Genomic DNA, 23459 nt, shown 5'->3' with positions numbered 1-23459 from the left:
AAAGCAAAAATATGAATATAACTCATGTGGAGAAATTTAGGGCTGCAAATGGCCGAAAGGTGAGGGTGATCATTTGCCATTCTTGTCTGGCCCATCTTAGTGCATTGTATCTGCTCTCACCCCACACAGGCTGGAGTGAAGTGAATTTATGAATCAGGTGTTGTTACTCAGGGGCTGCCATTGTAGACGACCAGGGTGTGCTTATGCGACAGACTGTTGTTGCCCTAATAACTGATGCTTTGCCTGTGGGCTACTAGTGCTGCCTGTGGTCTTGTCACAGGCCTGGTGGCCCCGTCCCTACTTGATGGAGCATCCTGAGGCTAGTACAAATCGGTGAAGAGGTTCCTTGGGTTTCCATCACCAATCTTTTAAATCCAACCTAAGCACACAGCTAGTTTGGATCTTAGAATGCCTGGCTCCTAGAAGTGCCTTGGATCTGTCACTGGTCTAGGAGGCAGGTGCCTTGCAGGTTTTATCTGCATTGGTGCATGAAGCTGCTACTATGGCATGTGTGTGTGTGTGTGTGTGTGTGTGTGTGTGTTGGGAGGTGTGAAAACATATTTTGCAGGGCCCCTACTTCTATAAATAATTTGAAGAGCCAAAAGTCAGTGTGCTAGCCCGATTCTGGAGGGCTGGTGGGATCAATCACTTACTGGGTGGTGCTGTGGAATTTAAGACAATTGCGGAAACAGAATCAACCCTACAAAGATGAGTTCTGGTGGTCTCTGGGCATCTGGTCGACCTCACTAGCTGGTGAAGGGAAAGCGCCTCGGTTGGGAGCAATGGGCACAGGGCGCACATGGGCGGCTCCTGGCTACTGCCCGGAGGTGGATTGGTAGGGCCCTGCCCCCTTGCCAGAGCCCTAAGGGCATGCTGGGACACAGACCATAATCTGTGACTCTTTCGGGTTCTGGAGGCTGCACTCGGGCATATACGCCTGCCGCAAGAGATGCGAGGGAGCTTCGTGCCTCCCTAAGGGGCAGGTCCAGCAGCCCTTTCGGTTTGGTGCAGGTTCTTCCAGGACGTAGAAGAGGCAGATTGTTGGTGATCGCTTACAGTTTGCCACCTGCTTGTTACTTTGGTAAAATGATCCTTTGGGAATAGAGAATGACATTGTTGGCTGAAAGAAGGGTTTTTTTTTCCCCCCTTAGATTTGTGGATTTTTATGTCTAAACCTTGATTGTCAGGGCTGACAGCTTACGTGGGAATGCAGGAGAGTAAGGAAGAAGCCTGCCAATCTCCTCAGGTGATGGATCACGGCATTGCAGTAGTGTTGAAAATAAAATAATTTTATTATAGTTTCTGTTTTAAAAAAGTCGCAGCTCTTAAAACCATCTGTCAGATTATCCTCAAAGTTGAGAGACTGCAGAAAAGAAATGCAGTGAAATGAGTGGAAAAGTTAAAGATAAAAAAGAGAAAATAAATGACAGAGGAAGAATGAGACTTTTAAAGCGTGTAGGAGATGGATTGGAACAGAAGACAATAGAGCTAAAATTAAAAAGGAAAAAGCTTGAAATAATTTGGATAAATATTTCCATTTCGTAAATTTCCTGGACAAAGTAACAACCCCAGGCCAGCCCACCCCATACATCCCTGCAGGTGTACTCACAGGAAGGTCATCTTGCATTTGGCTCCCTTCTCTCCTGCTCTGCCTTAACAAGAGATTTCCTGCTAAGTAGCAAAGCTAATGGATTGTTTCATGTCCTTTGCTTTTATATCTGAGCAAAGATGAATTTTCTCTCCTGCTTCCCGTGGCATCACTACGATGGACAATCACTTAACAGAAGATGCTTACAGACAGTTCTCATTGTTAGTTAAGTGTACACTTTGTTGTTACATGTTTTCCATGCTTTTCGATGATTGAGACTTCTGCCTCTAGGGTGACCTGCATCTTCTGGCTCCAAAGAGCTCTAGTTTTTGGATTAAGGATAATGCACATTGTTTGCCTCATGGATTGTCCATAAATCCATTCACTGTTCTGAGAATGTCTTGTCAAATGCTAGCACTGTAATGTTAAAGGATAAACATGTGAATTAATCTGTTGGTGTTTTAAATTTTTATTCAGTTTTGTTGTTTTCACTTAAGGCTCTATGAAAAAAGAGAATAAACCTGGCTCATAGTTTCTTTTAATTGGAAAATTATCTCAAAATCACAATAAATTGTATTCTTTTAAAAAAATCTTTAAAACAGTAGGCATGGTACTTGTTTTGCTGCATCATCCCAAAGATTATAATGTTCACTGAGGGATAATCAAGACAGTTACTTTTGGATCAGTTGAACCTATAACTGCCTTTAGTGAGGTTTTTTTTTAAAGATTTTTAAAAAAATACCAGTTATACTATCTACTGTCTGCTTTATCAATAGTGCCTTTGTTGCATATTGATATTCTTGGTTTATTTTCTGGTTTTAAAATGATACAGGACCAGAATCCATATTTCTGACTTAACTGATTTACCAAACAGTTTCTAAAATAAGTTGCTAGAATGAACTTTTGTTTGTGTAAAATGAGAGGGACCGATTCTTCACCAGTGTCTTAGTCAGTTTGGGCTTCTGTAACAAAATACTGTAAACTAGGTGGCTTATCAACAACAGAAATTCATTTCTCACAGTTCTGGAGTCTGGAACTGGCATTATGGTGCCAGCACGGTCAGGTTCTGGTACGAGCCCTTTTCTGGGTTGCAGAGTGCTAACCCTTCTTCTTGTATCTTCACATGGTGGAAAGAGTGAGCTGGCTCTCTGACCCCTTCTTAAAAGGGCACTAATCTCATTTATGAGGGCCCCTGCCATTATGACCTATTTACCTCCCCAAGGCCCCACCTCCAAATACTACCACACTGGGAATTAGATTTCAACATACAAATTTTTCAGGGCCACAAACATTCAGTCCATAACAACCAGTATATATTAAGGAAAAAATCTCTTCTTTGAAATTAGCTTTATTATGCATTTGGTAATGAAATGTGTTTCTACTTTGCAGTTACAGAGCTTATCAGAAATACATTTTATGTCATTGCACTAACTTAAAAAGTATTAATAACCACAGTGTTTTGGCTAAGTCTCATGTTGTGGTGTGTTAAGGATTGTTCTTTAAAGAAGGTAACTGTCTCAAATATGACTGAGAAAACTATTCCCTTAAACTCTGAAATATGGTACCAAAAATGTCTAGAGGAGAGTAGGTTAGGGAGTTTAATCCACCTCCAAATGTGAATGCTATTTTATTTGATGAAAACTGCTGTCACCCTGGCTCAGACCCTTCAGTTGTGTGCTAAGTCCATTAGGAAGAATAGTTTTCTATAACAAAGCTGTTTCTAGGTAATTGCTCCCATTCTATGTAATTGCTACCTCTTTTTGAGCATCCACGTGTTTCCCATATGAGATTTCACTTAATTCTCACAAAAACCCTATCAGCTGGTTATTATCATTTCTGTTTAAGAGATGAAGCTCTTACCATTTATAGAAGTTAAGTGATTTTCCTAAGTTTCCACATTTAGCAAGTGGCAGAGTGAAATCTGTTTGACCATAATCCATGTGTATGCAGTAGTTTTAAAGCTTTTTTTTTCTTTTTTTGGTTGTGTACCCATAAAATAATATGGAAACCCTATGTGCTCCTTCACAGTTTAAATCGTCACTCAGAGTTTTTATCGTATGTTTAAATAGATGTGAAAGATGTAATTTCTGGCATATTATAAATCTTCATAGTGAAAAAGGTAAAATTTCTCTTTAAATATAACTTAGGCAATATAAACCGAAATCTGACATGTCTTGCTATTTTTTTAAAGTAATCTTTGAAGTTTTACATAGCTCTTTTTTTTTTTGTGGTATGTGGGCCTCTCCCTGTTGTGGCCTCTCCCGTTGCAGAGCACACGCTCCAGACGTGCAGGCTCAGCAGCCATGGCTCACGGGCCCAGCCGCTCCACGGCATGTGGGATCTTCCCGGACCGGGGCACGAACCCGTGTCCCCTGCATCGGCAGGCGGACTCTCAACCACTGCGCCAACAGGGGAGCCCTACATAGCTCTTTTTTATTTTTTCCCCTGGAGCTCATTTTCTCATTCCAGTACTCCATAGATTTTTGTTCAATTATATAATATTTTTATGCTTGAAAATTTATTGATAATCAATAATAATTAATAAAATTATTATTAATAATTTATTGATAATTATGTAATACATTTCAACTATATATATATTTAAAATTAAATTAATTTAAAAAATTTGAGGTGACATAATTCTTTAAGCCATAAATGATTTCATTTGGAATGAGTTATTATTATAATTCTTATTGGTACATAACAAACAATATGAATGTTACACATTTTGATGCATAATGATAACTACAAGAGGTAAATTTTTTTTTAACATCTTTATTGGAGTATAATTGCTTTACAATGGTGTGTTAGTTTCTGCTTTATAACAAAGTGAACCAGTTATACATATACATATGTCCCCATATCTCTTCCCTCTTCAATCTCCCTCCCTCCGACCCTCCCTATCCCACCCCTCTAAGTGGTCACAAAGCACTGAGCTGATCTCCCTGTGCTATGCGGCTGCTTACCACTAGCTATCTACCTTACGTTTGGTAGTGTATATATGTCCATCCCTCTCTCTCGCTTTGTCACAGCTTACCCTTCCCCCTCCCCATATCCTCAAGTCCATTCTCTAGTAGGTCTGTGTCTTTATTCCTGTCTTACCCCTAGGTTCTTCATGACATTTTTTTTCTTAAATTCCATATATATGTGTTAGCATACAGTATTTGTCTTTCTGTTTCTGACTTACTTCACTCTGTATGACAGACTCTAGGTCTATCCACCTCCTTACAAATAGCTCAATTTCGTTTCTTTTTATGGCTGAGTAATATTCCATTGTATATATGTGCCACGTCTTCTTTATCCATTCATCCAATGATGGACACTTAGGTTGCTTCCATGTCCTGGGTATTGTAAATAGAGCTGCAATGAACATTTTGGTACATGACTCTTTTTGAATTATGGTTTTCTCAGGGTATATGCCCAGTAGTGGGATTGCTGGGTCATATGGTAGCTCTATTTGTAGTTTTTTAAGGAACCTCCATACTGTTCACCACAGTGGCTGTATCAATTTACATTCCCACCAACAGTGCAAGAGGGTTCCCTTTTCTCCACACCCTCTCCAGCATTTATTGTTTCTAGATTTTTTGATGATGGCCATTCTGACCGGTGTGAGATGATATCTCATTGTAGTTTTGATTTTCACTTCTCTAATGATTAATGATGTTGAGCATTATTTCATGTGTTTGTTGGCAGTCCGTATATCTTCTTTGGAGAAATGTCTATTTAGGTCTTCTGCCCATTTTTGGATTGGGCTGTTTGTTTTTTTGTTATTGAGCTGCATGAGCTGCTTATAAATTTTGGAGATTAATCCTTTGTCAGTTACTTCATTTGCAAATATTTTCTCCCATTCTGAGGGTTGTCTTTTGGTTTTGTTTATGGTTTCCTTTGCTTTGCAAAAGCTTTGAAGTTTCATTAGGTCCCATTTGTTTATTTTTGTTTTTATTTTCATTTCCCTAGGAGGTGGGTCAAAAAGGATCTTGCTGTGATTTATGTCATAGAGAGTTCTGCCTATGTTTTCCTCTAAGAGTTTGATAGTGTCTGGCCCTACATTTAGGTCTTTAATCCATTTTGAGCTTTTTTTTGTGTATGGTGTTAGGGAGTGATCTAATCTCATACTTTTACATGTAGCTGTCCAGTTTTCCCAGCACCACTTATTGAAGAGGCTGTCCTTTCTCCACTGTACATTCCTGCCTCCTTTATCAAAGATAAGGTGACCATATGTGTGTGGGTTTATCTCTGGGCTTTCTATACTGTTCCATTGATCTATCTTTCTGTTTTAGTGCCAGTACCATACTGTCTTGATTACTGTAGTTTTGTAGTATAGTCTGAAGTCAGGGAGCCTGATTCCTCCAGCTCCGTTTTTTGTTCTCAAGATTGCTTTGGCTATTCGGGGTCTTTTGTGTTTCCATACAAATTGTGATTTTTTTGGTTCTAGTTCTGTAAAAATTGCCAGTGGTAGTTTGATAGGGATTACATTGAATCTGTAGATTGCTTTGGGTAGTAGAGTCATTTTCACAATGTTGATTCTTCCAATCCAAGAACATGGTATATCTCTCCATCTATTTGTATCATCTTTAATTTCTTTCATCAGTGTCTTATAATTTTCTGCATACAGGTCTTTTCTCTCCTTAGGTAGGTTTATTCCTAGATATTTTATTCTTTTTGTTGCAGTGGTAAATGGGAGTGTTTTCTTGATTTCACTTTCAGATTTGTCATCATTAGTGTATAGGAATGCCAGAGATTTCTGTGCATTAATTTTGTATCCTGCTACTTTACCAAATTCATTGATTAGCTCTAGTAGTTTTCTGGTAGCATCTTTAGGATTCTCTATGTATAGTATCATGTCATCTGCAAACAATGACAGCTTTACTTCTTCTTTTCCAATTTGGATTCCTTTTATTTCCTTTTCTTCTCTGATTTCTGTGGCTAAAACTTCCAAAACTATGTTGAATAAGAGTGGTGAGAGTGGGCAACCTTTTCTTGTTCCTGATCTTAGTGGAAATGCTTTCAGTTTTTCACCATTGAGGACGATGTTGGCTGTGGGTTTGTCATATATGGCCTTTATTATGTTGAGGAAAGTTCCCTCTATGCCTACTTTCTGCAAGGTTTTTATCAGAAATGGGTGTTGAATTTTGTCAAAAGCTTTCTCTGCATCTATTGAGATGATCATATGGTTTTTCTCCTTCAATTTGTTAATACGGTGTATCACGTTGATTGATTTGCATATATTGAAGAATCCTTGCATTCCTGGAATAAACCCCACTTGATCATGATGTATGATCCATTTAATATGCTGTTGGATTCTGTTTGCTAGTATTTTGTTGAGGATTTTTGCATCTATGTTCGTCAGTGATATTGGCCTATAGTTTTCTTTTTTCTTTTCTTTTTTTTTTTTTTTTTTGCGGTATGCGGGCCTCTCACCGTTGTGGCCTCTCCCGTTGCGGAGCACAGGCTCCGGATGCACAGGCTCAGCGGCCATGGCTCACAGGCCCAGCCACTCCACGGCATGTGGGATCTTCCCAGGCGGGGGCACAAACCCGCGTCCCCTGCATCGGCAGGCGGACTCTCAACCACTGTGCCACCAAGGAAGCCCATATAGTTTTCTTTCTTTGTGACATCCTTGTCTGGTTTTGGTATCAGGGTGATGGTGGCCTCGTAGAATGAGTTTGGGAGTGTTCCTCCCTCTCCTATATTTTGGAAGAGTTTGAGAAGGATAGGTGATAGCTCTTCTCTAAATGTTTGATAGAATTCGCCTGTGAAGCCATCTGGTCCTGGGCTTTTGTTTGTTGGAATATTTTAAATCACAGTTTCAATTTCAGTGCTTGTGATTGGTCTGCTCATATTTTCTATTTCTTCCTGATTTAGGTTTGGCAGGTTGTGCATTTCTAAGAATTTGTCCATTTCTTCCAGGTTGTCCATTTTATTGGCATAGAGTTGCTTGTAGTAATCTCTCATGATCTTTTGTATTTCTGCAGTGTCAGTTGTTACGTCTCCTTTTTTATTTCTAATTCTATTGATTTGAGTCTTCTCCCTTTTTTTCTTGATGAGTCTGGCTAATGGTTTATCAATTTTGTTTATCTTCTCAAAGAAGCAGCTTTTAGTTTTATTGATCTTTGCTATCGTTTCCTTCATTTCTTTTTCCTTTATTTCTGATCTGATCTTTATGATTTCTTTCCTTCTGCTACCTTTGGGGTATTTTTGTTCTTCTTTCTCTAATTGCTTTAGGTGCAACGTTAGTTTGTTTATTCGAGATGTTTCCTGTTTCTTAAGGTAGGGTTGTATTGCTATAAACTTCCCTCTTAGAACTGCTTTTGCTGCATCCCATAGATTTTGGGTCGTCGTGTCTCCATTGTCATTTGTTTCTAGGTATTTTTTTATTTCCTCTTTGAATTCGTCAGTGATCACTTCGTTATTAAGTAGTGTATTGTTTAGCCTCCATGTGTTTGTATTTTTTACAGATCTCTTCCTGTAATTGATATCTAGTCTCATAGCGTTGTGGTCAGAAAAGATACAATTTCAATTTTCTTAAATTTACCAAGGCTTGATTTGTGACCCAGGATATGATCTATCCTGGAGAAGTTTCCATGAGCACTTGAGAAAAATGTGTATTCTGTTGTTTTTGGATGGAATGTCCTATAAATATCAATTAAGTCCATCTTGTTTAATGTATCATTTAAAGCCTGTGTTTCCTTATTTATTTTCATATTGGATGATCTGTCCATTGGTGAAAGTGGGGTGTTAAAGTCCCTTACTACGAATGTGTTACTGTCGATTTCCCCTTTTATGGCTGTTAGTATTTGCCTTATGTATTGAGGTGCTCCTATGTTGGGTGCATATTTACAATTGTTATAGCTTCTTCTTTGATCGATCCCTTGATCATTATGTAGTGTCCTTCTTTGTCTCTTCTTCTTCTTTCTTTTTTTTTAACATCTTTATTGGGGTATAATTGCTTTACAATGGTGTGTTAGTTTCTGCTTTATAACAAAGTGAATCAGTTTGTCTCTTCTAATAGTCTTTATTTTAAAGTCTATTTTTTCTGATATGAGAATTGCTACTTCAGCTTTCTTTTGCATGAAATATCTTTTTCCATCCCCTTACTTTCAGTCTGTATGTGTCTCTAGGTCTGAAGTGCGTCTCTTGTAGACAGAAAATATACGGGTCTTGTCTTTGTACCCATTCAGCCAATCTGTGTCTTTTGGTGGGAGCATTTAGTCCATTTACATTTAAGGTAATTATCAATATATATGTTCCTATTCCCATTTTCTTAATTGTTTTGGGTTCGTTATTGTAGGTCTTTTCCTCCTCTTGTGTTTCTTGCCTAGAGAAGTTCCTTTAGCAGTTGTTGTAAAGCTGGTTTGGTGGTGCTGAACTCTCTCAGCTTTTGCTTGTCTGTAAAGGTTTTAATTTCTCCACCAAATCTGAATAAGATCCTTGCTGGGTAGAGTAATCTTGGTTGCAGGTTTTTTTCCTTCATCACTTTAAATATGTCCTGCCAGTCCCTTCTGGCTTGCAGAGTTTCTGCTGAAAGATCAGCTGTTAACCTTATGGGGATTCCCTTGTGTGTTATTTGTTGCTTTTCCCTTGCTGCTTTTAATATGTTTTCTTTGTATTTAATTTTTGAGAGTTTGATTAATATGTGTCTTGGCATATTTCTCCTTGGATTTATCCTGTATGGGACTCTCTGTGCTTCCTGGACTTGATTAACTATTTCCTTTCCCATATTAGGGAAGTTTTCAACTATAATCTCTTCAAATATTTTCTCAGTCCCTTTCTTTTTCTCTTCTTCTGGAACCCCTATAATTCGAATGTTGGTGCGTTTAATGTTGTCCTAGAGGTCTCTGAGACTGTCTTCAGTTCTTTTCATTCTTTTTTCTTTATTCTGCTCTGCAGTAGTTATTTCCACTATTTTATCTTCCAGGTCACTTATCCGTTCTTCTGCCTCAGTTATTCTGCTATTGATCCCATCTAGAGTATTTTTAATTTCATTTATTGTGTTGTTCATTGTTGTTTGTTTCATCTTTAGTTCTTCTAGGTCCTTGTTAAATGTTTCTTGCATTTTGTCTATTCTATTTCCAAGATTTTGGATCATCTTTACTCTCATTATTCTGAATTCTTTTTCAGGTAGACTGCCTATTTCGTCTTCATTTGTTAGGTCTGGTGGGTTTTTACCTTGCTCCTTCATCTGCTGTGTGTTTCCTTGTCTTCTCATTTTGCGTATCTTACTGTGTTTGGGGTCTCCTTTTTGCAGGCTACAGATTCGTAGTTCCCATTGTTTTTGGTGTCTGTCACCAGTGGCTAAGGTTGGTTCAGTGGGTTGTGTAGGCTTCCTGGTGGAGGGGACTAGTGCCTGTGTTCTGGTGGATGAGGCTGGATCTTGTCTTTCTGGTGGGAAGGTCCACGTCTGGTGGTGTGTTTTGGGGTGTCTGTGGCCTTATTATGATTTTAGGCAGCCTGTCTGCTAATGGGTGGGGTTGTGTTCCTGTCTTGCTAGTTGTTTGGCATAGGATGTCCAGCACTGTAGCTTGCTGGTCGTTGAGTGAAGCTGGGTGCTGGTGTTGAGATGGAGATCTCTGGAAGATTTTCGCCGTTTGTTATTATGTGGAGCTGGGAGGTCTCTTGTGGACCAGTTTCCTGAAGTTGGCTCTCCCACCTCAGAGGCACAGCACTGACTCCTGGCTGCAGCACCAAGAGCCTTTCATCCACACGGCTCAGAATAAAAGGGAGAAAAAGTAGAAGAAAAAATTAGTAGAAGTAGAAAGAAAGAAAGGAGGGAGGGAGGGAGGGCAGAAGGAAGGAAGGAAGGAAGGAAATAAAGAAAGAAAGAAGATAAAGTAAAATAAAATAAGATAAAATATAATAAAGTTATTAAAATAAAAAAACTTAAGAGAAAATAAAATAAAATAAAACAAAAAAAAAACCGGACGGATAGAACCCTAGGACCAATGGTGGAAGCAAAGCTATACAGACAAAATCTCACACAGAAGCATACACATACACACTTACAAAAAGAGGAAAAGGGGAATAAATCATACATCTTGCTCTCAAAGTCCACCTCCTCAATTGGGGATGATTCGTTGTCTAAAGGAGGGAAGGAGGGAAAGAAGCAAAGAAAGAAAAAAGATAAAATAAAAATAGAGTTATTAAAATAAAAATTAATTATTAAGAAAAAAAATTTAAAAAACCAAAAAACGGACAGGTAGAACCCTAGGAAAAATGGTGGAAGCAAAGCTATACAGACAAAATCTCACACAGAAGCATACACATACACACTCACAAAAAGAGGAAAAGGGGAAAAAAATCATAAATCTTCCTCTCAAAGTCCACCTCCTCAATTTGGGATGATTCCTTGTCTATTCATGTATTCTACAGACATCAAGTTGATTGTGGAGATTTAATCCGCTGCTTCTGAGGCTGCTGGGAGAGATTTCCCTTTCTCTTCTATGTTCTCACAGCTCCCAGGGGCTCAGCTTTGGATTTGGCCCCGCCTCTGCGTGTAGGTCGCCGGAGGGCGTCTGTTCTTCGCTCAGACAGGACGGGGTTAAAGGAGCCGCGGATTCGGGGAGGGAGGGGCACGGAGTGCGGGGCGGGCCTGCGGCGGCAGAGGCCAGCGTGACGTTGCGCCAGCGTGACGTTGCACCAGCCTGAGGCGCGCCGTGCATTCTTCCGGGGGAGTTGGCCCTGGTTCCCGGGACCCTGACAGTGGCGGGCTGCACAGGCTCCGCGGGAGGGGAGGTGTGGACAGTGGCCTGTGCTCGCACACAGGCTTCTTGGTGGCGGCAGCAGCAGCCTTAGCATCTTAGGCCCGTCTCTGGGGTCCGCCCGTTTGGCCGCGGCTCGCGCCCGTCTCTGGAGCTCCTTTAAGCAGCGCTCTTAATCCCTTCTCCTCGCGCACCAGGAAACAAAGAGGGAAGAAAAAGTCTCTTGCCTCTTCGGCAGCTCCAGACTTTTTCCTGGACTCCCTCCCGGCTAGCCGTGGTGCACCGACCCCCTGCAGGCTGTGTTCACGCCGCCAACCCCAGTCCTCTCCCGGTGCTCCGACCCGAAGCCCGAGCCTCAGCTCCCAGCCCCGCCCGCCCCGGCGGGTGAGCAGACAAGCCTCTCGGCCTGGTGAGTGCGGGTCGGCCCTGATCCTCTGTGCGGGAATCTCCCCGCTTTGCCCTCCGCACCTCTGTTGCTGTCTGTGCTCTCCTCCGCGGCTCCGAAGCTTCCCCCCTCCGCCACACGCAGTCTCCGCCCACGAAGGGGCTCCTAGTGTGTGGAAACCTTTCCTTCTTCACGGCTCCCTCCTACTGGTGCAGGTCCCATCCCTATCCTTTTGTCTCTGTTTATTCTTTTTTCTTTTGCCCTACCCAGGTACGTGGGGGGTTTCTTGCCTTTTGGGAGGTCTGAGGTCTTCTGCCAGCGTTCATTAGGTGTTCTGTAGGAGTTGTTCCACGTATAGATGTATTTCTGGTGTATCTGTGGGGAGGAAGGTGATCTCCATGTCTTACTCTTCTGCCATCTTCCCGGAAGTCCAAGAGGTAAATATTTTTTATTGAAAATGCATTGTTTAATGACATAGATGAAGCTTTCCTTCTAATTATGTAACATACCCATGAATATTATTTACTTCTAGAATGAGAGTTCAGAACCAATTTTAATCTATTATTGTTTTTTATGTATGCTGAGCACTTAAAACTATTTTTCACATAAATAAATAGATGGGAATGGAGCACTTTTTGGACTCCTTCCAAGGATATGCCAAATATTATGGTAATTTATCACAACTACTTTTTTTTTTTTTTTTCGATACGCAGGCCTCTCACTGTTGTGGCCTCTCCCATTGCGGAGCACAGGCTCTGGACGCGCAGACTCAGTGGCCACGGCTCATGAGCCCAGCCGCTCCGCGGCATGTGGGATCCTCCTGGACCAGGGCACAAACCCGTGTCCCTTGCATCGGCAGGTGGACTCTCAACCACTGCGCCACCAGGGAAACCCACAACTACTACTTTTAATGATTAAGAGACTTAAAGTAGATTTTTCTTCAATTTTGTTGAAAACAAAGAACTGGAAACTTGACTTACAATGTTATTTGTTACCCTGTCGTTAGGCTCTTATATGTTTTTAATTCCTGGGAACTATACAAAAATTCTTTATCAAGACATACCAAATAACTACTACTTCTTCCTTTAACTCTTTCACTCATGGGCACCTTGCTCAAAATGACATTCTCAGAAAGGTTGGGAAAATGGAAAAATAATTACTTCCGAAGCACTTTTGCCAGCATTATTATTATTTTTCATGAGTTACTTTTATGGTGTGCTTTATAAATATTTTTATCAAATCTTGGAGCTACATATTATTTATCATTGAATCATTCTGGTGAAATTTTAGGTTTTATATATGTCAACTACCTCAGGGAACAAAATACCGAAACTCCAAAATCATTAAGTAAACACTCCCATAGCCTCCACAAAGGTACATTCATTCCTAGGTCCCCTCACCTATGCTTCCTTGCACCAGTGATTGCATATTATTTCTACCCACTTGCTCTTTGATTTGGGAGGTTTGACATCAATCAACACAGTTTTATTTCCATATTCTTCAGATTGGGAAGATTTCTCATGGGATATTCATGACAGTACTATTTCACTAAATGAAAAAATTTGTAATTCATAGGTTTTCTTTATGGAAACTCATCTATAGTTTAGTACTTTCATTTTTTTGTATTTTTAATTCATTTGCTCAACAAATGTCTATTTAATCACCTGGTATACAATGACTGTGGATATAGCAGTAAACAGATAGAAAAGGTAAGACAGAGTGCCTGCCCTTAGACAAGTTATACTATAGTGGGAGGTCAGATGTTAAAGAACTAATTGCAAAATTAATAATTCTGTACGAGTCTGAGACCTTCTATAAGTAAAAGATAAGGTACTATGAGGGCAAACAAAAGGAGATTGATCTCTAATAAGGATCATGGAAAGCTTTCTTGACTAAATGATATTTGGTCTGAGTGTTGAAAGATTAGATGGTATAAGTCATCTTGGCTAGTGACTGTTGAAGAGCATGCACAAAGGTTCTGAGATTGGTAGAAACATGTTTAAGGAATTTAAAACATCTAGTGAGTCAGGGAGATGGAAAGAAAGAGACATGGAAATGATCCAAGTTGAGGTTGGAGAAGGAAGCAAAGGGCTGGTAGTACAAAGCCTTCCTTTCATAATTTTGGTCTTTATCTCAAGACTCAACAGCTATTGTAGAAGTGTAAGGAAAGAGATGAATAGTTAGATGTGCATTGAAAAAGCATGACTCTGGGCAAGAAGGAAAGCCAGGACATCAGCTAGGATGTTCCTGCAGTGGTCCAATTGCTACGGTGGTAGCAATGGGTAGAGACAGAATGGATGCATTTAAGAGACAGTCAAGTGGTAAAGAGGTACAATATGTACAAGGGAAGTATTCCTCGAGTTCCAAGGAAGGCTTAATATCAGTGACTGAAGAAGTGTATTGTCTACCTATCCCAATTCTTAGGAGAAGACTTAGAGGTGAATTTTTCCCTTTGTCTTCCATCATCTCCTGTCAATTCTGTGCTTGTTTTACTACTAGAAAGCTGGCTGAGTGAAGGGGTTTAGGTTCCCACTGAAAAAATAAAGTTGCCTGAGGGTACAGTCTAAGCTGTGTGCCTCACTGGGCTAGAACATGGGGCATAAAGAAGACTGGGTCTTGGCCTCTGCCTTTTTGACATTCTCATTGTCAAACCAGGGAGACCTGTCCAGAGCATCATGGTACAATACCAAGGCCATTAGGAGTTAGTGGGGAGACTTTGAGGGAGCCAGGATAATATTGTGGTGGTTAAGAGAGCAGGCTCTGGAGTCTGGGTTTGAATTTGGAAATACCTATTTACTAACTTCCTCCTCTAAATTGCCTTATCTAAGACATGGGACTAATAATAGTATATTATTCATAAAGTGGTTCTAACAGTAGTATAGCATGATATATTAAATCATCAATTGGCCAGGCACATAGTAACTGCTTAATAAATGCAATCAATTTATGTTATTATAGGGGAGGGGCCAATTAGCCATCTGCATAGAGTCAGGAAAGGTTACACTGTGATCCCTTACAACTTATTTAAAGAGTATATATAATTGACCTTTAATAAATGCTTGCTTAGGGAATGAGTATGTTTTATGACAATAAAATAATTTATTGAGCATTTATTCTATGTTAAGCCCCTTATAAAGGGCCTTATAAAGATATTTTATAGATATAGATATTTTATAGATATTTTATAGATAAAGAAAATAAAGATATTTTCTCATTTAATTCTTATCTGATCCTAAGAAGAAAATACAATTCTTATCCACATTTCACAGATGGGAGTCCTGAGGTCTCAAAACATCAGTTATTTGCCCACGATTACAGAGTAAAAGCTGTATTTAAGCTGGGATTTAAGTTCAGTCCAGACCAATTCCAAGCTTCGCTTTTAACTTCTACAAGTTCTGCAAGCTTCTTTACCTAAAAGCGCTGCTGAATTAAAACTAGCTTTTACTTATTATGTACTTGCTCAGTTGATTGATACGAAAAATACGTTAGTATACAGAATCAAAAAATATTCATAGTATTTTACCTGAACATCTTCATTTTATAAATAAACACTTATTGTAGGAAAATAAATAGGTATGGGAATAAAAAATAACTTCTTATTATAACTCATAATTACTATACACATTTTGCTGTGGATTTCTTCAGACGTTTTTCCCATTGCATTGATGTTTGAGTTGTATGTATGTAAACCCACATTTTTATAATAAAAATTGAATGAAGTTAAATCGCACATATTTTACCCTACTTTTTCATTAAGAATTATTGAAAACTCAGTAGTACTAAGCATGGTTGATGGCACATAGTAAAGATGCAGCAAATGTCAGCAGCCGTTGTCACCACTGTCATCAACATCATCTTGCCCTCCAGGAAGGCTGTAATAATTTGACATCCCAACAACAAATTATTCTTTTCACCACACCTCCAGCAAACTTGGCTTCTGACAATTCTTTTGTGTATGCCAATCTTGAAGAATGAAAATGGAATTAGGCTGTTGTTTTACTCTGCACATATTTTATTACTAATGAGATTAAACATTAGTCATTTTTATGTTTTGAATTTTCCTTCACTTGCTATTTTATTCGTTCTCTATTTTATTTTTTTAATTTTTAGTTTTTTTTCTTGATGTATATTTGATTTAGACTGTTGTGTTAGTTTCTGGTGTACAGAAAGGTGATACAGTTATACATATATATGTATCTACACATATGTATATATAGTTTTTCAGATTCTTTTCCATTGTAGGTTATTATAAGGTATTGAATCTAGTTCCCTAAGCTGTACAGTAGGACCTTGTTGCTTATCTGTTTTATATGTAGTAGTGTGGATCTGTTAATACCAAGCTCAGTTTATGATGGAGGATGTTCTGCCTATGTTCTCTTCTAGGAGTTTTAAGGTGTCCTGTCTTATATTTAAGTCTTTAAGTCATTTTTCGTTTATTTTTGTGTATGTTGTGAGGGAGTGTTCTAACTTCATTGATTTACATGCAGCTGTCCAGCTTTCCCAACAACACTTGCTGAAGAGACTGTCTTTTCTCCATTGTATATTCTTGCTTCCTTTGTCGAAGATTAATTGACCATAGGTGTATGGGTTTATTTCTGGGCTATTCTGTTTCATTGATCCATATGTCTGTTTTGTGCTAATACCATGCTATTTTGATTATGTAGTTTTGTAGTATTGTCTGAAGTCTGGGAGTGTCATGCCTCTAGCTTTCTTCTTTTTCCTCAGGATTGCTTTAGCAATTCTGGGTCTTTTGTGGTTCCATATAAATTTTAGGATTATTTGTTCTAGTTCTGTGAAAAATATCATGGGTAATTTGATAGGGTGCATTGCATTAAATCTGTAGATTGCTTTGGGTAATATGGTCATTTTAACAATATTAATTCTTCCAATCCAAGAGCATGGGGTATCTTTCCATTTCTTTGAATCATCTTCAGTTTCCTTTATCAGTGTTTTATAGTTCTCAGTGTATAAGTCTTTCACCTCCTTGGTCAAGTTTATTCCTAGGTATTTTATTTTTTTTTGACATGATTTTAAAAGAGGTTTATTTTTTTTTGACATGATTTTAAAAGAGGTTTTTTTTTTTTTTTTCTGACAGTTCATTTCATTTCTGTGTTTCCTGTACCTGAATATGTTTCCTTCTTTAGGTTTTGGAAGTTTTCAGCCATAATTTCTTCAAATACTTTTTTGGTCCCCTTTTCTCTTTTTTATCCTCTGGGATCCCTGTTATGTGTAGATTGGCATGCTTTTTTTTTTTTTTAACATCTTTATTGGAGTATAATTGCTTTACATTGGTGTGTTAGTTTCTGCTTTATAGCAAAGTGAATCAGCTATACATATACCTATATCCCCATATCTCCTCCCTCTGCGTCTCGCTCCCACCCTCCCTATCCCAGCCCTCTAGGTGGTCACAAAGCACTGAGCTGATCTTCCTGTGGCACGCTTTATATTATCCCATAGGTCTCATGTTGCTTTCATTTTTTTCATTTTTCTTTCTGTCTGCTCTTCTGATTGAGTGATTTCCATTATTCTATCTTCCAGATCACTTCTTCTCTCTTCTGCATTATTTAGTTTGCTATTTGTTGCATTTAGCTCAGTTTTCATCTTGGCAATTGAGTTGTCTAATTTTAATTGTCCTCTTTATAGTTTCTACTTCCTCATTACAGTGATCCACACTTCTATCCATAGTCTTTCTGAATTTCTTCAGGATTTTTATTACTTCCTTTTTGAACTTGGGGTCTAGTAAACTGGAGAGGTCTGTCTCATTGTTTGTTCTTTCAGGGGATTTCTCTTCTTTTAATTGGGAATGGTTCTCCTTCATTTTACTTATATTTCTCTGACTCTATTAATTTAGGAGAAGCAGTTATCTATTGTGGTCTTGAAGGGCTGTTTTTATTTGAGTCTAATATTTTTAGCGTCCTGTATGAGGCTAATATTTTTCGTGCTAGGGCTGTTTTCGGTATGGATGCCTGCCACATCTTTCCTCAGTGTGTGCTGGCCATTATCCCCTTGATAGAGGGTGTGATTGATGTTGTGGTGGCCAAAGCCTGCACTGGTGTTGGAGGGGTCTCCTCTTTGCTCCATGGTTGTCATAGCCCTGTCGGGGGCAGGGCCTGCTCCCCACTTATTGGAATAGAAGCCCTCAGATCTGGTTCTAAGCTGTGGCGCACTCTCGCTGGGAAAGGGACTGGCGCACTCTCGCTGGGAAAGGAGCCAGTGGGTATTCCCCCGCAGGAGCCGTCCACTGAGACGTGTGCTCTGTGATGTTGCCTCTCACCCTTGTGCGTGCTTACAAAGTGCACTGTTGAAACTGCCCTCTGCCCCATCTCAGCAGAGGAAAAGCTGGCAATCAGGCTGCAAGTCCCTCAGGCGCTGCGCTCACAAATCTGCCAGTGGCGTAAATCTGTGGAAGTCACGCGCCCACCAGGAATCAGTTCAGATTTCAGCCCCACTTCTGTGTGTGGGCAACCTGCAGGTGTTTGGGTGCGCCCAGAGCTTGTAGAGTTGGGGCTGCACCCGAGCAGGCTGAGAATGAGGCTGCTGTGACAGGGCCATGCCCCTCCCTTTGCACTAGCAGTGACAATAGGGCTCCTATTTGCCCTCACACACCGCCAGCTGTGACCTGGACCACTCCTGAGGCCCTTGGGGCTGTCTCTGCATGGCCTAACTGAATCTTCTCCCTGGGTTTGTCTGCTGAAGCCCGAGTATCAGAACCCAGCTGCCACCAGCGAGCACTCCAGCAGGTATGCGCTTCAGGCTGGGGCATGCAGTGAGGTGGCCAGGACCTTCTGTGCAGGTCTCTGTTTGTCCTGCCTTCTACAAGCTGGCTGCTGCACTCACCTCTGAGCCCCTGAAGCTTCCTATCTGTCCTGGCTGATCTCCCAGCCAGTGAAGGCGGTTCCCAGGGTTAGGGAACTTTTCACAGCTCCCTCCAGGGGTACAGGTCCCGTCCTGCTTCCTTTTCTCCCCCTTTCATCCTACCCAGTCATGTGGTGGTCTTTCTTGCAGCTGTGGCTGTATGAGCCCTTCAGCCAGCACTCAGTGGGTGTTCTGTGAGAACTGCTCCACATGTGATATAGTTTTGATGTATCTGTGGGAGGAGGTGAGCTCCACGTCCTTCTATTTCACCATCTTCATCTCCCAGTCTGCTTATTATTTTCTTATTGGTGAGTAAGGACTCTTTATGTTATGATTCTCATGTATTAAATGTATATTGCAGATATTTTCATCAGCTTGTGGTTTGATTTTCTATTTATATTTTAGTGTATTTTTTAAACAAGTAATTTAAAAATTAAGTAATTAAATTGATTCGTCTTTTTATTGTGGTTTTTCTCTTTGGCATTTTACAAATAAATGTTTTATTCATATTTATGTAATATAAATATGGCATTTTTGACATAAAAAAGCGGTATACATCTTTCAGAACTTGGGAACCATTGGTATAAGAAATAAAGTCACATGGGGTTTGGATCTGCATTTATGGTGTCACTGGGAAGAACTGAAAAGCTCTTTGCTTTGGAGAGAGTTTCAGTGGCTTGTGGATGTTTACCAAGTTTCTCGCTTGTCAAAGTCTGAAGATATGAGATTTTTTTTTTCTTTTTGTTTTCATCTCCTTTTCTTGAAACCAGAGTGTCTTGTTTTTCAGGTAATCCACTACAAAGTGCAATACATCAAAAGGAGCTCATCTTTATATTAAAGTTGGGACTTCTGAGGCAGAGGGATTAGTTACATTTTTGAAATTGTTAAATTAACACAATCAGAATAATAGTAATGGATCAAATATTTCTGCATCTTACATTATGTTGTTCATCATGAAGATGAAAATATTTTCACTTTTCAAAGATATACGTTTATGTATTATACAATATTAAGTAGATAAAAAATAGATACATCTTGCTGTAGACTTGAAAAAAATACTGACAAACTTGCAGATGAAATTCTGGCTTATTTTATGAACTCAGTTTTTAACAGTGGGCTTATTCTGGATTAAAAGGCCATGTAATGAATCACTGTTATTGTGAAAATCATCAATCAAAATAGAAATGCCCTTCTTCCCGTCAAAGAGATATACGCTTTTATGAACAATTTAATTCCACATTTAACTGAAAATCCTTCTTTTCTTCTAGTTTTTGTTTCTATCAATTTGACATCATACATGGCTACTGATGGCAGTGATCTTGTAAGTACCCTTTGGAATACTTGACTTGAAATATTAATTGTCAGTTTGAAGAATGAGTAAAAAATTATGTCGATTTTAAGTTTGGCTAGCTATTTATTGTCCTCCATTTGGTTAGTCACAATGGAATTAAATGATCCTCTTGTTAGAGTCTGAGGGTTTCTTATGATCACCAAGCATTTGTTTAAGACTCCTAGCTATTTACTTTTTTTTTTTTTTTTTTTTTTTGCGGTACACGGGCCTCTCACTGCTGTGGCCTCTCCCGTTGCGGAGCACAGGCTTCGGACGCGCAGGCTCAGCGGCCATGGCTCATGGGCCCAGCTACTCCGCGGCACGTGGGATCTTCCCAGACCGGGGCACGAACCTGTGTCCCCTGCATTGGCAGGCGGATTCCCAACCACTGTGCCACCAGGGAAGCCCTCACTGTGGTTTGGTCAAGGACAAAAGCAAATGGATGTCACAGATCTGTAAAGATAGAGTCAGGGAGACTCAGGTTCAGAAAAGCCAAAGTTTATGAGAAGTTTTAAAAAGAAAAAAATGCATGGGATTATAAGCATATGTGTCATGTGTATGTGTTATGTGGAACAAAGATATGAAAAGAAAGAATTAGGACTGTTGGATCCTTGAGAAAGGTAATGGAGGGTTTAATTATTACACTGCTTTGCTTTTTCTGAAGAAAAAATGTAGTCTTCCAGCTGGAAGGAGTTTATCTTATATGTTTAAGAGAATGGAAATTAAATAATAAGAGACCACCTAAGGACGTTAAATGAATAAGTTCGTTCATTCATTCATTGAGACATTCATTTAATGCTCACTGATTACCTCTCCTGAGTTTATCAAGTGTCAACCACTGTAATAGGTGGGAATTGGAGATTTAATTGTGACTTGAAACAAGTTAAAATCTCCACATCTTATAAAAAAAAGTATAGCCTTGGGTTTTGGAACAAAGATGGCAGATGTGATTACCAAAGGACTAACATATCGTTCTGTAGCCCCCAGTCTATAGCTATTACTGCTGTAATAGGTAACCTGCTTCCCCTTGGTCCTGGGCACAAGTGGATTCTGTTCTTCTTGGTGGGAACTCTGGCTCTTTATGGGTCTTTCTCATTTCATGAGCCATTCTCCACTCCTAGACGCAATCAGCTCAGCTCTCCTTGTGTGTCTATTTACCTGTTATTTTTATCTCACAGCCATCAGCATCTGGGCAGTACTGCTTAATGTCTCTCTTAAGCATTTCTTCCAGCTGCTTTTCAGTGGTTACCCTACTTTATCTTTCCATTCAGAAAATTAGTTCAATTTTCTGCTGTCATTTGTTCTCTAAATAAAATGTAGCACAGGAGACCTATTTTTATGCTAGGTAGTTTCTGTAGGCGTGACACATGTGGCCTAATCGCATCCCGAATTACACCTCATTTCCACTAAACTAACATGTATTGAGCTACGTGTGCTGAGCTCTCTGCTTGGTGCTGGGGTACGAAGAGGAGAAGCCGACCACCTGGTCGGGGCAGGGTGATATGGTGAAGTGGTGCTAATAAAACTGTTCAAGAAAGTAGATTCTAAGCATCTGAAATCTCATTATAGTATATTATAGTATAGCATAGTTAAAAAGCATTGCTCTTTTTTTGTTAAGCTGAGTTGCTGTTATCTGCTGGTATTCTTTTCTTTCCTCCGGTTTTCTCTCCTCTGAAGGGAAAGAGCAGAATTTTCAAAGCTAAAGCGTCACACAGAATCAAACAGTATTAACTCACCAAGTTCTGTCTGTTTTCCCTCCTAAATATCTCTCCGTCTTCGCAGATGCAACGCTTGCCCTTCCTTCTGTTCACTGGGCTCTCTGCCTCTCTCTGCACCTGCTCTCAACTACCCCACCCCCGACTACTCTCCGCCGCCTCACAACAGCCAGGGTGGATTTTCCTAACTGCAGATGTGACTTTGCCACCCCCCTGCTTCTATCTGTTCAGTGGCTTCGCTTGGCTCTCAGATGAACTTCATACTTTCAAACATAACTTACATGATGTGGCTTGGCCACTCGGAATGTGGTGACCACGTCCAAAACCTACCTGCAGTCGGTGGTCAGTGCCTCCTGGCTTGTACCTGCATCTCTGTATCACATCCTCTTAGGCGCAGGTCTTTATCTGGAGGGCCTGCCCTGACTCCCCAGTTCTAGGTAAGCACTGTAATGGTGTGCAGACCTCATTATCCTTGTTCAGCTCTCTTTTGTCTGGGTTTCACTGGAAGCTGTGTTAGAACTTGCTTGCCATCGAATCTCTGGTCCTTGGCACTTAGTAGTTGTGCAGTAAGTGGTGGTAATCACCTGTAGGATCCGGGTCACCTGTAGCTTTTGGGGAAATTTTTAACATAAATGATTAAATTTGGTGCAATCGCTAAACATCCATTTGTGTAATTCTTGATGTTTATAAGGCTTTCCGTACATTATACTGTGGTGATTAAGCATTATACACCAAATCCGTATGGCTTAGTTTTCTTTTATGATTAGTTTCTTTTTTTCTTTTACATCTTTATTGGAGTATAATTGCTTTACAATGGTGTGTTCGTTTCTACTTTATAATAAAATGAATCAGTTATACATATACATATGTCCCCATATCTCTTCCCTCTTGTGTCTCCCTCCCTCCCACCCTCCCTATCCCACCCCTCCAGGCGGTCACAAAGCACTGAACTGATCTCCCTGTGCCATGCAGCTGCTTCCCACTAGCTATCTACCTTACGTTTGGTAGTGTATATATGTCCATGCCACTCTCTCGCTTTGTCACAGCTCACCCTTCCCGCCCCCCCATATCCTCAAGTCCATTCTCTAGTAGGTCTGTGTCTTTATTCCTGTCTTACCCCTAGGTTCTTCATGACATTTTTTTCCCCTTAAATTCCATATATATGTGTTAGCATACAGTATTTGTCTTTCTCTTTCTGACTTACTTCACTCTGTATGACAGACTCTAGGTCCATCCACCTCCTTACAAATAGCTCAGTTTCATTTCTTTTTATGGCTGAGTAATATTCCATTGTATATATGTGCCACGTCTTCTTTATCCATTCATCCAATGATGGACACTTAGGTTGCTTCCATGTCCTGGCTATTGTAAATAGAGCTGCAGTGAACATTTTGGTACATGACTCTTTTTGAATTATGGTTTTCTCAGGGTATATGCGCAGTAGTGGGATTGCTGGGTCATATGGTTATGATTAGTTTCTTATTAAAATAAATAGATAGATAAATAAATAATAACGACCAGCATGTGAATCTTAAGGCTTGGTTAAGAAACTTCTCTGGTCTCAGATTTTAGTAACAACATTCTGCCTAGAGAAGGAAAACAGCCTTAATCTAATGATGACAAGGCTCAGAGGGAATGTACACATCACCTCTTTTACCATCGTACATAATTCTTTTACCTAAAGCTTTCAGGGATTACTTTCAGGGACTGCTCTAGTGGGGAAGAAATGTCAGAATCATCTTAGATCAAAACTTTATGACAGTGTTTTCTCGAAAATTGTTTAAAATAAATTTACTTCAGTAAATATTGCCTGGAAAAAATGTCAAGTGAAAACTTTTTCCTGAAATGAAAGTCTCTGCGTATAAATCATGGTTACATTGCTCAGTTT

The 23459-nt window shown here is 39.8% G+C and overlaps 1 protein-coding gene across 1 annotated transcript in view; it reads left to right on the top strand.

The window, feature by feature from the left end:
- Window positions 1-19820: 19820 nt before the first annotated feature.
- Window positions 19821-23459, top strand: part of IPCEF1 (interaction protein for cytohesin exchange factors 1) — a gene marked incomplete at its 3' end in the record, with an annotated part of 87862 nt that continues 84223 nt past the window's right edge. The window contains exon 1 of the mRNA XM_082668721.1: window positions 19821-19847. Coding sequence (XP_082524847.1) covers window positions 19824-19847 — 24 coding nt within the window. The 5' untranslated portion in view covers window positions 19821-19823. The remainder of the gene's footprint in view (window positions 19848-23459) is intronic.

This window comes from Grampus griseus, assembly GCF_964374135.1.
Source record: "Grampus griseus genome assembly, chromosome: 13".
Lineage (NCBI taxonomy): Eukaryota > Metazoa > Chordata > Mammalia > Artiodactyla > Delphinidae > Grampus > Grampus griseus.
Note: the sequence above shows the minus strand (reverse complement) of the source record. Positions and strands in the feature narration are given on the sequence as shown.